Consider the following 12,983-nt stretch of genomic DNA (forward strand, 5'->3'; position numbering starts at 1 on the left):
AGACAACAAGATTAGAAGGTAATTTTATCTCCGTCCCACTCCCTTTATCTCCCTCTTGTCATCACAAGTACAGTCCAGGAAAGAACAGGAGCAGAGAGAACATTGGGAAGAAGGGATTTATGATCCCCACGGCATGAGCTCGTGTGTGTGTGTGTGTGTGTGTGTGTGTGTGTGTAAATGGGAGAGATCTGAGGAAAGAGCCCTCATGCTACACCCAATCTTAAGTGTCAGAGGAAACCAGCTGACCCCAGGATGGGTGGTCTCTGAGGTTGGGGAGAGGGCTGACCCCTTTCTCCAGGGATCTTAGCTAGTCAGCAAGAACCCTTTGCTGGATGCTATAGCCACCTGGCTAAGAGCATGAGCCCATGTGCTGGAGAGGAGAAAACACTGCACGTGCTGGTCTAGGGGGCCAACTTCCCACCTACTAGAATGAAGTAAGTCTCTGCACCTCATCTATAAAATGGAGATGATGACTTTCTGCCACCACTGGATCCAGAGAAGCCTGGAGGGCAGCTTCCAGGATGCAGTGATCAGGCTTGACAGCAAGGGGCTTTATACTAAGCATATTCCAAACTAATACCTGGGATTATTGTAATCTACTCTCCCCAAGATTTCAGCATCCTGAATCCACAGATTGTGAATGTCAGGAGGCACCTGAAAAGTCAATCTGGAACCACCTCCTCATTTTCTAGATGAGACACATCTCATTTATGAGCACGTGGGGTCACGGGCTGGGGTTGCAGAGGGCCGTGCTGCATCTCTGCCTGTGGAACTTGGGGCTGTCAGGAATGGCCACCAGGAACCAAGCTTACATGAGGACCCTCAGGCCACCTGGAAGAAATGCAACGCTTAGGGACCACATGCCAGCTTCCTGTGGGCCAGACTGAATCCCTCTGTGACCAGACTTGACTAATATAGAAAATCATGCCCGTGATGACTGGCAGTGGCCCAGGGATAGGCTTGTCACCCAACCGGAGTTTTCCCCTGGTTTTCATGTATAAATGCCAGGAAAATGACTCCTTCTCCCTTCTGCAGTCACAAAATTGGGATGATGTCAACATAGAGCTATCCTCAGCCATACCCTCCCGAGCTCACCCCATAGAAATGGGAGGAGAGGGGAGAGGAAGGGAAGAAGGCGGGGGTGGAAGACCTAGATAAGGGTCTATGGGTCACTCTCAGCTTCAAGGTAGACCTTCTCCTTCCTTATTCAAAGGCCCAGGAGGAGCATGTGGAAGGGCGGGGCAGAGAGTACTAATCACCTGTGCAGAAATACTTTGCTCTTTTCCATGACCAGTGGAACCCTGACTCTGGTGGGAGGTGTGCAATGTGCCAGCAAAGAAAACCCATCTCCCAGGCTCCCCTTCAAATAGGGTGGCATGTGAGTAAGTCCCAGGCAGCAATGTGCACACTGCAGATACAGGGAGGCTATTTTGCTGGGTCTTTGTTACCTCCCCTCCCTCCTTTTTCCCTAGAACGAAGTGATGGCTGGGGCAGAGGCCATCTTGCAGCTCTGTGGCCTTGAGGAGAGAAGCAGTGCCATCCTCTCCATCTGTCAGGAGGAGACTTGGGTCTGCTCCGTGGTCTCCCAGCCTCGCCCCTCCCCATTCAGTGAGGAGCACCCCCTCTAGACCACCTTGCAGATGTTAGGACCCCAGAGTTTTCTGACCAAGTGGCCCAAGGCCATTCCCAGAGCTGGGTGTGTCCTTTCCTGGGTCTGTCCTCCCAACAGCAGACCACACCACATGGGTGTGCCCACCCCAAGTCCAGAGGCACCCCTGGGAGATGGTGAGGGAAGGCCACTCTGAGGAAGTAATATTTGAGCAGAGACTCAAAGAGAGGGAACTAATGATATGAGAACCTGGGGAACCCACTCCTCAGAATTCCCACCAAAGCCACCCCAGGCCACTGGGGCATGCTTCCCAGTGACTATGCAAGTCCACTCCCTAAACGCAACTTTGAATTAGATAAATTCCGCATTTAATTCCTCCTTAATTAATCCATTGCCCCCCTTGCGTGTTCCGTACACCAGTCAATGGCGACCTAGGCTGCAAAGATACTGGCCTGGGGCCGCCTCTGGCCACGGGCAATATGGCATCGGAAGGCTGGTCTGCATGACTGCCCCAGTTGCCATACTCTCTTTTTCCTGGAACATGGTTTCCTTTCATCTCCGACTGACTGATTCCAGGCCCCGGGCTCATTTGCCCATTTGGTCTTTGGCATACAGTCTGGGATGAGTTGGATATGGTTCCTGGCCTGGAGGCAGTGGGATGAGTGAGGTGACCGCCGGAGGGACCCGCAAGCCACAGGGATTATCAGTGCGTCTCTGAGTCATGTCACCACCATCGGGACCAGAGTTTGGTACATTTTTGCATCTTGGAGTCCTTTCTCAGCAGGAGGGAGAGAGGGGATGGACTTGAATTAAATGAAGGCAGGGAAAATAGTGAGCACTGTTCCCTCTCTCCTGGAAAAGATGTGTCGCAGGGAGAAGATAGCAGGTGTTCATGAACATGGGCTTCTTGGTGCTTTAGCCCATCATGATGTTGTTGAGAAAACATAAGCTACCTTAGTGAAGATGGGTCTTAGACCCCACACTCTGAGCCAACTGGAAAGGCCCCCAAGATGGCTCAGAGTATATTCACCAGAACATAATAAAGGCAGAGGACCTCCAGGGCTTTGGGGATGTGGAAAAGGGTTGGCTGTGATTAATATATTCCCTCGGGATCAGATTAGAAATGATAATCACCTCTTCTTCAGGAAGAGACTAGGATTGGGGGAGGTGGGGAGGGGGAAGAAGGGGGTACCTAGGGAACTGGAGACATGCACATCTTTGCCTTTGCTACAGACTTGTCAGGAAGTCTGGAAGGTCCAAAAATTTGTGATGAGATTTCCACAGAGAAGCCAATGTGACAGACGCCAAAGCTTTTCCCATCTTGAATCTAGATTATGTTCTGGAATCAAGGCAAGGGTAGGCAGCTACCCAGCTTGTTTCCTTTGGTGTGAACTCAGCCAGTTGCTCTTGGGTTTGTTTACGTTGGCCGCCCGCTGTGGTTTAGGAACCTTGAGACAAGAGAGGGAAACCTTCAGTCAGAGGCTCTGAGCAAATCCAAGGATTCTAAGCTGCTGAAGGGGAATCTCTGGGTGGGTAGGATGGCAGGTGAGCAGGAACTGAAGAGACTTCCAGGATTAGGTGTTCAGGAATTGGTGATTTTACGCAGACATATTTCGACGTTTTCCATGCGGTACAGCCTGGATGCCTACCGATTACAGGGTCCCCAGGTGCCCTGCTGTGACAAGCATCACTCTTTTATTTACTTCCAGGATCACCGTAAAGACCAGGGGGCCTGGAGGAAGTACTGGGGTGGCCTGAAAGTACACTTGGGGGACTTGGGGGGAGCAGTGCTTATTTATAATTGAGTCCAAAGTTATTTCAATATTACAGCACAGGGAACCATACTCAATATTTTGTAATAACCTATAAGGGAAAAGAATCTGAAAAAGAATATATATATATATGTATAACTGAATCACTTTGCTGTATATCTGAAACTAACACAACATTGTAAATCTACTGCACTTCAATTATTTTTTCCCCCAGGAACTGGGGGCAAAGAACAGATATACATACATATATATATATATATATATAAAATTTTTTAAATAAAGCTGATATATCACAAAAAAAAGGTTTATACAACAGTTTGAGCCACACTGTAAAATATTTTGCCAAACTAAATGGTGTCAATGCCTCAAGTTTGTTACAAATACCAGCAAAAGTGAGCTTTGCTCCTTTGTATGTTTTTAGTCTCTTTCTATCAGTTGTCTGTTTATATCTTTGGCCTTGATATTTTTCTGGAAAATAGCAATGCTACTGTCACTTATATTAGTTTCTTTTTCGTTAAAAAACAAAGAAAAGTTATTTTAATATTTTCGTCTCTGGCCTGGCCCTCGCTGGTGTGTCAGTGATACGTCAGCTCTGATTCTCTGCGCTAAAGCTGTGGACAGTGAAGCAGTGGGGCCTGGAGAGGGGAGGGCCGTGGCTGGTCATTGTCACTTTCTGATGAAAGCCTCCTTGCTGACCCACCTCCTCACTTCCTCAGCGGGTACTGCAGCCCCATGTTTCTTCCTCCCTCCTTCCCTCCATCCCTGCCTGCCTTCCTTGCAGTGATCAGCACTTACTGAGTGCAGACTGTGTGCAGGGACTACGCTAGGATTTGGGTCCTAAAGATTAGTAACGCACGTCCCTTTCCCTTAAAGGAAGTCAACCTCACGGGCGAGCGTGAGTACCTTTCCGTGGGGGGGGGGGGGGGTCCTCAAACATTAAGCCTGCCAGTCTCCAGCAGAGCTGCAGGGGTTTGGTGATGGAAGAGTGAGGACCTGGGCGTGGGAGAGAGGATTGCATCCATGAGATACAGCAGGAAGAAAAGGCTGGCTGGTCAAGGTGTGTCGCCTTGAGCAGGAACCAGAGGGCAAGGGTAAGACCATGGGTTTTCTGGTGGCAAACCAGAAACGAGCATCCTGATGTAGCAAAAGCCCAGGAAAGGAACACGGGAATACAGAAGAGATGACAACGAATAAGTCTGGAGAAGTAGAGAGTTTATATAACTTAGTCACGGGGGGAAAGGCTGGGGGGAAGATGGATGGCAGGCTGGCATAGAGGAAACAGCATGGCCTCCGGGACAGACCGAGGTTTCACCTTTGGCTCGTGAATGTATTTGCTAGGTGTCCTTGAGCAGCTTGGAGACTATCTTAAAGCACCAAGTTTTCATACAGGAAACGGGCTCATTGTTGCAGGTCATTGTAAGGATCACAAATAACGAAGATGATGTGTCTGGTCTGAAACAGGTCCCCACGAGCGGCCATTACATGCCTACATGTCCATGTCCCTCACTCCCCACACCCCTTCCAAGCCCAGACTCACAATGTATATGTGGTTCCCCTTGCAGAGCAAAAGAGGGAACTGGGAGGGAGCTGGTAGATCTCTAAGCCTGAGCCCAGGGGGCATGACCCCGGTGGGCCAGGAGTCTCCCTCTCTGTCCTGAAAAGCATCACAGAAGGGCATGCCCAGGGACAAGGGGCCAGGCTGATGGAAGCTTGCAGGAGGAGTCCTGGGCATGAGAACTGAGAAGAGGGAACCGCGGAGTGGCAATGAAGGAGAAGGCGAGGAGAAGGGTCGGGCTGGGGCTGGGCAGCTGGGAGCCGCAGCCAGCCTGGAGCAACACTCCTGTCCAAACAGTGGGGGGTCACTGTCCCATGAGGCTGTACCCAAACAGACAGCTCAGGAATGTGCCTTTTCCTTTTCTCCAGTGAGAGGTGAAGGCACAGGCTCGGGGGCGAGGCAGGTGCAGCCTCCTCCTAGCTGAGCAGAGACAGAGCTTCTTGGAGCCCCGTGTTCCTGTGTGTGTGTTGGTGTTAGCACCCCTTGCCCCACTGCTCTCGCCAGCTCTGCCCAGTGAGGTTAGAGGCGCTGGGCTCAGGGAAGATTGACACAGAGCTTTCCTTCTGGGTAAATGAGGGATTGCCCAGAGCAGAGTAAGCATGGAAGCTTCTGCAGCTTGAGAGGCAAACGCTTAGATTCAGCTTGGTCTGGAGGGAAGGGGGTGGACCGATTCTTCTCGACACTCGGAGACCCCCAACTCATAATCCCAAATCAGTATCTATGAGAGTGGGTCAGTGTGATGGGAGAGACCACCAGGCCTCAGAAGGGAGGTCCCCACCTGGAAGCTGGGTCCAGGCTGGGGAAACTGGCTTGATACAAAGATCTGGGTGTTCCAAGGAGGGGCTGAATTTGGTACTTGTGTGGTGAGGCCGAGATCCCTGGGGGATCATCGTAGAGCCCAAGGGTGGGACACACGACTTTGCTGGGGTCACAAGTCAGGTCAGCGAGGGTGTCAAGGTGCAGTGGCAGATGACCCCTCTAGCACACGTGTGACACTCGCCGAAGAGCACGGAATACGCCCCTGCTGTCTCCTCAGGGGGTCTCTGGAAGCCCCCTTGGGATGGGTAGGCCCTGGAGAACTTGGGGGAACCCAAGGCAGGAGGCCTCAAGAAGGAGACGCCGATGGCCTCTTGGTCCAGCTTTCTTAATCATCATGTGGGCGCTCCAGTCATTCACAGGAAAAGGAGGGCTTGCAATCCAAGCTGGTGGTAGGGCTCTTTAGTAAGACAGGCACTAAAGACACTTCACAGGAGCTTCTGCGGACTAAAGACTGTGAAGAGCGTTCAGTTCTTAGCAGAACTAGCTCCTATTAATTGCTCTGTGGGCGGTGACTGTCCTTATATCATTACTAGTACTGGTCCTGTCACTGGCCTTAGGCCATGGGCCGCCAGGAGAGCACCCAGGGGCAGTGGGCCTCTGAGCGAGTGGTCATGATATCCAAGAAACAGGAGCCTGTATCCTGGCGCTGAAGTCCTTACAGCTGTGTGAACTCCAGGCTTCAGTTTCAGTGGCTATCAAAACAGGGCTAGTGATGAGAGGCACACTGACATTAAAGCTAACGCAATTTTAGCTCCAAGGCCCCTTCCAAGGGTGCCCAGCACTAGAAGGATATACAGAGAATAGAGGTGGAACTGCTTTCAAAATGTCTGGAACATTTTTTCAATCTTCGAGCTTATCGATGAAAGGAACTTGATAGAGGCTTTCCCAAATTTGACCTTAATCTTAAAATTCACATGAAATGACCCACAGTGAGTTGTGGAGCTGAAAGAAAATTTTTAAGTTTCTAACCAAAATAGAAAGTAAATGTAGATCAAACTTGCTAGAGGAAAAGACTGGATTCCTTTCTCTTCTCCTTATTGGAAATATTGGTATGAAAAGGCAATTAAGGAACCTGCAGCCAACGGTGTGGAGGGAGCAGTATTACTATAAGGGTGAGCAAGTTGGTTAATTAACAAAAAATGAAGTTATTTTTTACTGCTTTTGTGGTGTTCTGGGGTTTTTAAAAGAATTTTATTTTAAAGATTCTTTGATATGGACCATTTTTTTAAAGTCTTTATTGAATTTGTTACAATATTGCTTCTGTTTTATGTTTTGGTTTTTTGGCCACGAGGCATGTGGGATCTTAGCTCCCGACCAGGGATAGAACCCGTACCTCCTTCACTGGAAGGCGAAGTCTCAACCACTGGGCTCCCAGTCCCTATTGTGGTGTTTCTGGTGTTAGCCTAAAATGTATATTTTTTTATGATTTCTCTCTTCATGCTAGATAAATAGTCACCTTTGTACCTAAGTTTATTTCGTAATCTGGGGTACTTTTTTCTTAAAGAGGATCCCTAAAATTGTAGAAGCTCCTGGTCCCACAAAGCCAGGATCTGCCCATGTTAATAACACCACCTGCTTTTGACATAATGATATGGAAAAGTACTCTACATATGTTGCCCAGCTACGTGGAGAGGAGCTTCCGAGGGGTTTCTGAAAAGAGACAGGGGCCACTGAGAAGACAGATAAAATGGAAAAACTCAGCCTCGTGAAAAGACAGTGGGCAATTAATGGAAGCAAGAAGAAAAGAATCAAGAGAGGCAGGTGGAGTAAAGCCTGGGGTTGACAGCTGAGAAAACCAAGTTTGAAGTTGATAAGGGAGACACCCAGCAAAGTTCTTGAGAGTGTAGCAGGAAGGTGGCCCGGGGGATAGGGTTGACAAGGCCTATTTCAGGGGCCTCACCTGTTTCCCAACAAGCAGCCTCACTCAGACCAGGCAGATGTGGTTCTTGATAGAAGATGACACATACTCTCTGAGGAACCTGAGACAGGCCAACCAGAGTCCATTGTGCTGGGGGAAAACGAAGAGCAGGTTATGATGTGGGACCCATTGTCAAAAGTCTGCCTCTTTCCCTTACGGCCTGTGGCTTCATCCCCCTAATTGAGGAAGACATCCTGGCTGGGAAGCCTCGGGCCTCCGTGAGGAAGGGAGAGAAAGAAGCTTCATGAAGCATGAAGGTTCCTGAACTCGTATGCGGAGCTGTCTCTTGGAATTCCCATCTGGCTTTCGCCTTGCACTTCCTTTCTGCAGATAAACTGCAGGAGCCCCGGGGAGGCCGGAAGGGTCGGTGGAATCCACCGTGTCTGGGTGAGAGTCGCGGGCAGAAAGTCTTCTCGGCTGGTCCTGAAGGGAGGTGGCTTTGCGGGCACTGCCACCTGCTGCTGTGCAGGGGACAGGGCAGAGGAGAGAGGGGAGTAGGAGGGGAGCCAGATGTGCAAACAGGGCTGCGTGTGTAAGAAACATCTGCTTTGTTTTCCAGAACGCGTGGCTCAGCCTTGAAGGGTGGGCTCTGCTCTCTGGCGCCCTCTGCTGTGGCTGAGCAGAGCGGATACCCCCGTGGGTCGGGGCAGGAGTGGAAATTTGGACACCGCTTACCTGGGCTGAAGGGGTTTAGGAGATCCGAGACACCGTTGCCCAGGGCCAACCGTGTAAAAGGTGAGTAGAATGGATCCGTGGAAGGTAAGCTCAGTCATCCACACTGAGCCATACCCTTCATTTGTGCCGTGCTGTTGGGAGCTGCAGAACTGTGCTTGTCAGGGGAGGAATGGACGAGTCCAACCTCACTTACCAGCAAGAAATGTATCTCAGAAAACACACACTGCAGGAAAAGGTACAGCCTTCAGCAGCACAGGAAATGCAAGAGAGTAAGTTTACAGGGGGCTGGGGGAGCCTTCACCTCTCTTCCGTGACGGATTCATATAAGTTAAGAGTTTAGAAGCTGCTGGATTCATATACCGTAGATTATAAATGGATGGAGGGGTGGGGAGAGAGTAATGTATTATTCGGGAAGAGCATGTTCCTAAAGTATAAAGGATTTGGACAAGGAGGTAAAATGTTGAGAAAAGACGGTGGGCGTGAAAATCAAAACCTGGAAAACCAACCTAAAACTTCAGCATGTCCTTAAAGTAACCAACACCTCCTCTGGGGTGTGGCCCTCCTGGCAGCTTCCATTGTGACCAAGTTGTACGCTAGTCAGACTGACCTGCAGGGAACTGGGGCCAGGTCCCAAGGGAAGGGCCAGTGCACTGGTTCTGGTCAGCAGGTGGGTGGAGGTGTGTGAAAGGCAATGATAAATGACGTTTGGCCTTTGCTTCCAACTAGAAAATCTCCCCGCAGAGCTCGGGAGGCCGCTACCGATCAATGATGTTAGCTTTGCAAGAGGTGATCTCCGAACCATCCTGGGTTTGTCATTAATTCATGTATAAAATGGCAAACCCCTCCTCCCATGCCCTCACATTTCCTGTCTCCCTTATCCTATTTTATATTTCTGATGATCGCCTGAAATGCTGTGCATTCGTCAGCTCACTGTCTGATGTAACTGTCCCCAGAACATAACTCCGCGCAGCGGGATTTTGTCTTTTGTCCTCTGCTGTATCTCTGGTCTGAGAACAATGTCTGGCACCCAGTATGGGCTCCATAAATATCAGTAGGAAGTAGGAGAGAGAGAGCGGAAGACAAGGAGATGCATCTTTATAAAGAATGTTTCAATTTATTATTTTAAACCTGAACCTGCATAAAATGATGGCTAGCTGCATTTAGCTCAAAGCATCCCCATGACATGAACTGGAGACAAGCCCAGGTCTGGACCTTTGCTCACCATTAGGTCCAGAGGCCACAGCAATCAGCCACGGAACATAATTTGCATCCACTGAGGCTGTGACAGTGATGCAGAGGGTTTTCTCAGGGTGATGGTGGGAAGTGGGGGTGGGGTGGTGATCACTTATGATGGGGCTGAAACAGGGCCCGGACTGTGCTTCTCATGGCCCGCGGCCACCGAAATTTGGGGACGGTATCTGAGGGGGCACAGGGCAGGGCTCGCGGTGCCTGGGACTCTGGGCTGGAGAGACCCAATTCTTTCACCAATGGATGCAAAAGGGGGTACCAATCGCCCAAAGGATACAGCTCAAAAGAGGACCTAAAAGAAACCCAAGCTTGAAGTTTCTGAGAAGCAGCATCATTCTCTTCCCTCCCGCGCCCATCCTCTGCCTCCTGTCTCTTACCTCTGTCCACACGCACACGCACACACACATGCACACACACGCCCTTTTCAAGAGCCCCTCAGGCCAGATCCTGCGGAAGGACGGACACCGCACCCATGCGGGTGCGCAGCCCCGGGCTGGTCTCAGCTGCTCACACACTGGTGTGCTGGGACCCCGGGGACGTGCTGCTGCCCCGCTGGCTCCGGCCCGAGGGCACCGGGCTGGCTGCCGGGCTGCCCCCACTGCGACGGCTGGCGCCCTGGCTCCTCCGGGCAGGCTCCTCCGTCGGCCTGAGCGTCTCATGCTCCTCTTTCAGGAAGAAGTCCACAAACAGGCTCTTCTCCCTCTTGATCTGGTCACTGATGTCGGTGGGGATGTCAGGGATCACCCAATCCACAAGGACGCTCAGGAACATCACCAGGTTCTTGGAGAGCCAGAAGGGGGTGGTGAGAGGAGAGGCTGGGCGGGAGGGCTCCACCGCCCCGGGGCAGGCGGGCTGGGCAGTGGTGAGGGCACAGACCCCAGACCCGGGGAGGGGGAGCAGGGGGCCTCTGGGTTCCTCTGGCTCCTCGGCCAACTAGCGGGTGATCTCAGCCAACAAGCTTCACTGTCCCTTGGGGTCCCCGGGTGAAAGTGGAGTAGGGACGGCGCCCATCTCCAGAGCACCCCTCCTATGCACGGCCAGACAGTGTGAACTGGCTTCTTCCCCTCCGCCCCCCTGCCCCCACGTGTCCTGTTCTTGCCTCCAGGACCCGGGCTCCAGAGCCCAACGGCCCCTGCAGGGCTCTCCCTGAACCAACCGCCCCTCTCTTCTTCCCAGCTGTCCCTCCGTCCCCATATCGGAGGTGGACCCTTGGTTTCTGCACTGACTTCCGACCTCAGCCAACCCCACGCTCTGGTCTCACCGCCTGCCTGGGCCCTGCCTCAAAGGGCCTGCATCGGTTCTGAGGTTTTGTGCACATCCGTAAGTGCCTTCCTTCCCCCCAGTAAGCCACCTCCCCTCCCGTAGTGTAGGATAAGACCCTCCCTTCCTGGGAGCGTTTTCTATTTAAGTGGGTGAATACGTCCTGCAGTGCCAGCACCGCCCGCTAAAGGGCAGCTCCCCGTATGCTCTGGCTCCCAGGCCTGCCTGCCGCAGGCTGCCCCTCACCCTCCAGCTGTAGTTTCCTCTGCCTGCCCATCTTATGCTCGCACGCCCCCTCTCCTTAGACCTGGAGGACAGTGACAGCCCAAGAGATATCAGAGCCCTGCCACCTGTCTTCCATGCTCTGAACCCACCCCCAGCTCAACCTTGAACCCTGTGTGCTCCCAGGGCCCAGGGAAGACTTGGGAACCAAGGGCTGCTCCCAGAGGCTGCCGGGTGCCATAAGTGATCTGGAGCTGCTTGGTCAAGTCAGGTGCTGGCCTTTTAAACCAAGTCCCGAGGTGAGGCTCTGCTCTCCCACGCTGTTCCCCACTTCCTGGTCTTAGGTTTACATGGGAATCAATCTCCACCCTGCACCTTACTCCACATCTGTCTTGTAACCTTACTCTGTGCTTTATCCTCCTTCTGCAAATCCATCCGTTAACGAAAGCCCTCACCCAGGGAAGGGTCTCAGGGCTGCCCGCCGCACGTGAAGGCCCCCGAGTCACAGAGCGCCCTGAAAACCCGGAGACGGGGCCATCTGTACCCCTGCAGCCCGGATCCTGACCCGCTGTGCCTTATCTGAACAACTCACCTGGAAGATTATGACAAAAGCCAGACGGGCAGACAGAATGGACCAGTACTGCTTGGAAAACTCATATGGGTTTGGGGCCCAGGGCGGCTCCCGGTAATCCTTAAACCTGTGCAGAGAGAAAGGCCATGTGAAGGCTGGGAGGAAATGCAGGGAAGGAGCTACTTCTCTGGTGCAGCCTCAAAGGTCAAGGCAGAAGGCAAAGCCCTGACTCTCAGACTCGGGGGCGTAGGAGGCAGAGGTGAGGAGTCCACGGCCCAGCCAACAACCTCCAAAAAAGGGCCAGAGTCCAAAAAAGCCAACATCAGCCTAGAAGTGGCTTTCTTACTCTCTCCAACATCCCTAGAAGCTTCCTCTGGATTCTCCTACCAGAGGAGCCCAGGAATCATGAGAGGAACCCAGGACTATAAGGCCATCCTGGCTCCACTAGCCTGTGGGCTCTGAGGGGGCGGGGAGACCCCCGGACACCGCGTACATTGCTCCGCAGCCCGGGGCTCAGTGAAAACGCAGGTGCCAGCAGACGGTCAAGGGTGTCCTCCCCAGCCGGCTGCCTACGAGAGGGGCCAGCCTCGCTTGATGGCTGATTCAGAGCAAGCTGAAGGCCGAGTGAATTTTGGGAGGAGGGCAGTGGTTCAGAGTCTCGGTTGGGCAATATCCCCTTTCACTAACCATCTTTATCACCTGCCCACGTGGTTTAAGAAATAAAATGTCAGTGCCTGACGTAAGCTCAGACCATGGTGACGTCTAGGGCTTGTCCGAGCTGTTGCCTTTTCCCCCCCATCTTGGGATGACTCAATGTTAAAAACGGCTTATTTTCTCAGACTCCCTTTTTTTCTAAGCCTGGAAAAATAACAAGAGTTGGTACAGAAGAATTATGCCCCTTCACGGAACTGTTTTCTCCATGGAATTCAACGAATCTTCGAGGCTCAGTAAAAGCAAAACAAGCCCTGGGCTGAAGCAAGAGGTGGGGTGGCACCAGGCCACCAAGCGGGGTGCACGGCTGCCGAGGAAGGCAGGGAGGGAACTCTGTCTCAGGAGGGGCCCAGAGGAGAACAAGCATAGACTGAACGTGCAGTGTGCGTCCATCCCCAAGCAAGGGGCTTTTCTGGAGGTCTCCTCATTTCACAACAAGATCCTCAGGAAGGCATGGATATCCCTGAATAACCCAGGAGGAAACTGAGGCTCAGAGAAGTTCAATGATTGGCCAGCAAGGGGTGGAGTCAAGGTGAGAATCCAAGTCTGCCTGAATCTGGGCTTTTCTCCTATTGTCGAAAAGCTCCTGACTACAGCTGCTGTTTGGGGAAGGGGGCTCAGCA

The 12,983-nt window shown here is 52.1% G+C and overlaps 1 protein-coding gene across 8 annotated transcripts in view; it reads right to left on the reverse strand.

Annotated features, from left to right (window-relative positions):
• Nucleotides 1-9,442: 9,442 nt before the first annotated feature.
• ANO2 (anoctamin 2) overlaps nt 9,443-12,983 on the reverse strand; it is a 336,711-nt gene continuing 333,170 nt past the window's right edge. For all 8 annotated transcript variants that reach the window (XM_089920173.1, XM_089920168.1, XM_089920169.1 and 5 more), the window contains 2 exons: nt 11,671-11,776; nt 9,443-10,376 (listed from right to left, as the gene is read on the reverse strand). In XM_089920173.1, coding sequence (XP_089776299.1) covers nt 10,104-10,376; nt 11,671-11,776 — 379 coding nt within the window. In that variant the 3' untranslated portion in view covers nt 9,443-10,103. The remainder of the gene's footprint in view (nt 10,377-11,670; nt 11,777-12,983) is intronic.

This window comes from Delphinapterus leucas, chromosome 11, assembly GCF_059928025.1.
Source record: "Delphinapterus leucas isolate spDelLeu-1000000601 "Yukka" chromosome 11, BTC_Dleu_Yukka2, whole genome shotgun sequence".
In the NCBI taxonomy this organism is placed as follows: Eukaryota; Metazoa; Chordata; class Mammalia; order Artiodactyla; family Monodontidae; genus Delphinapterus; species Delphinapterus leucas.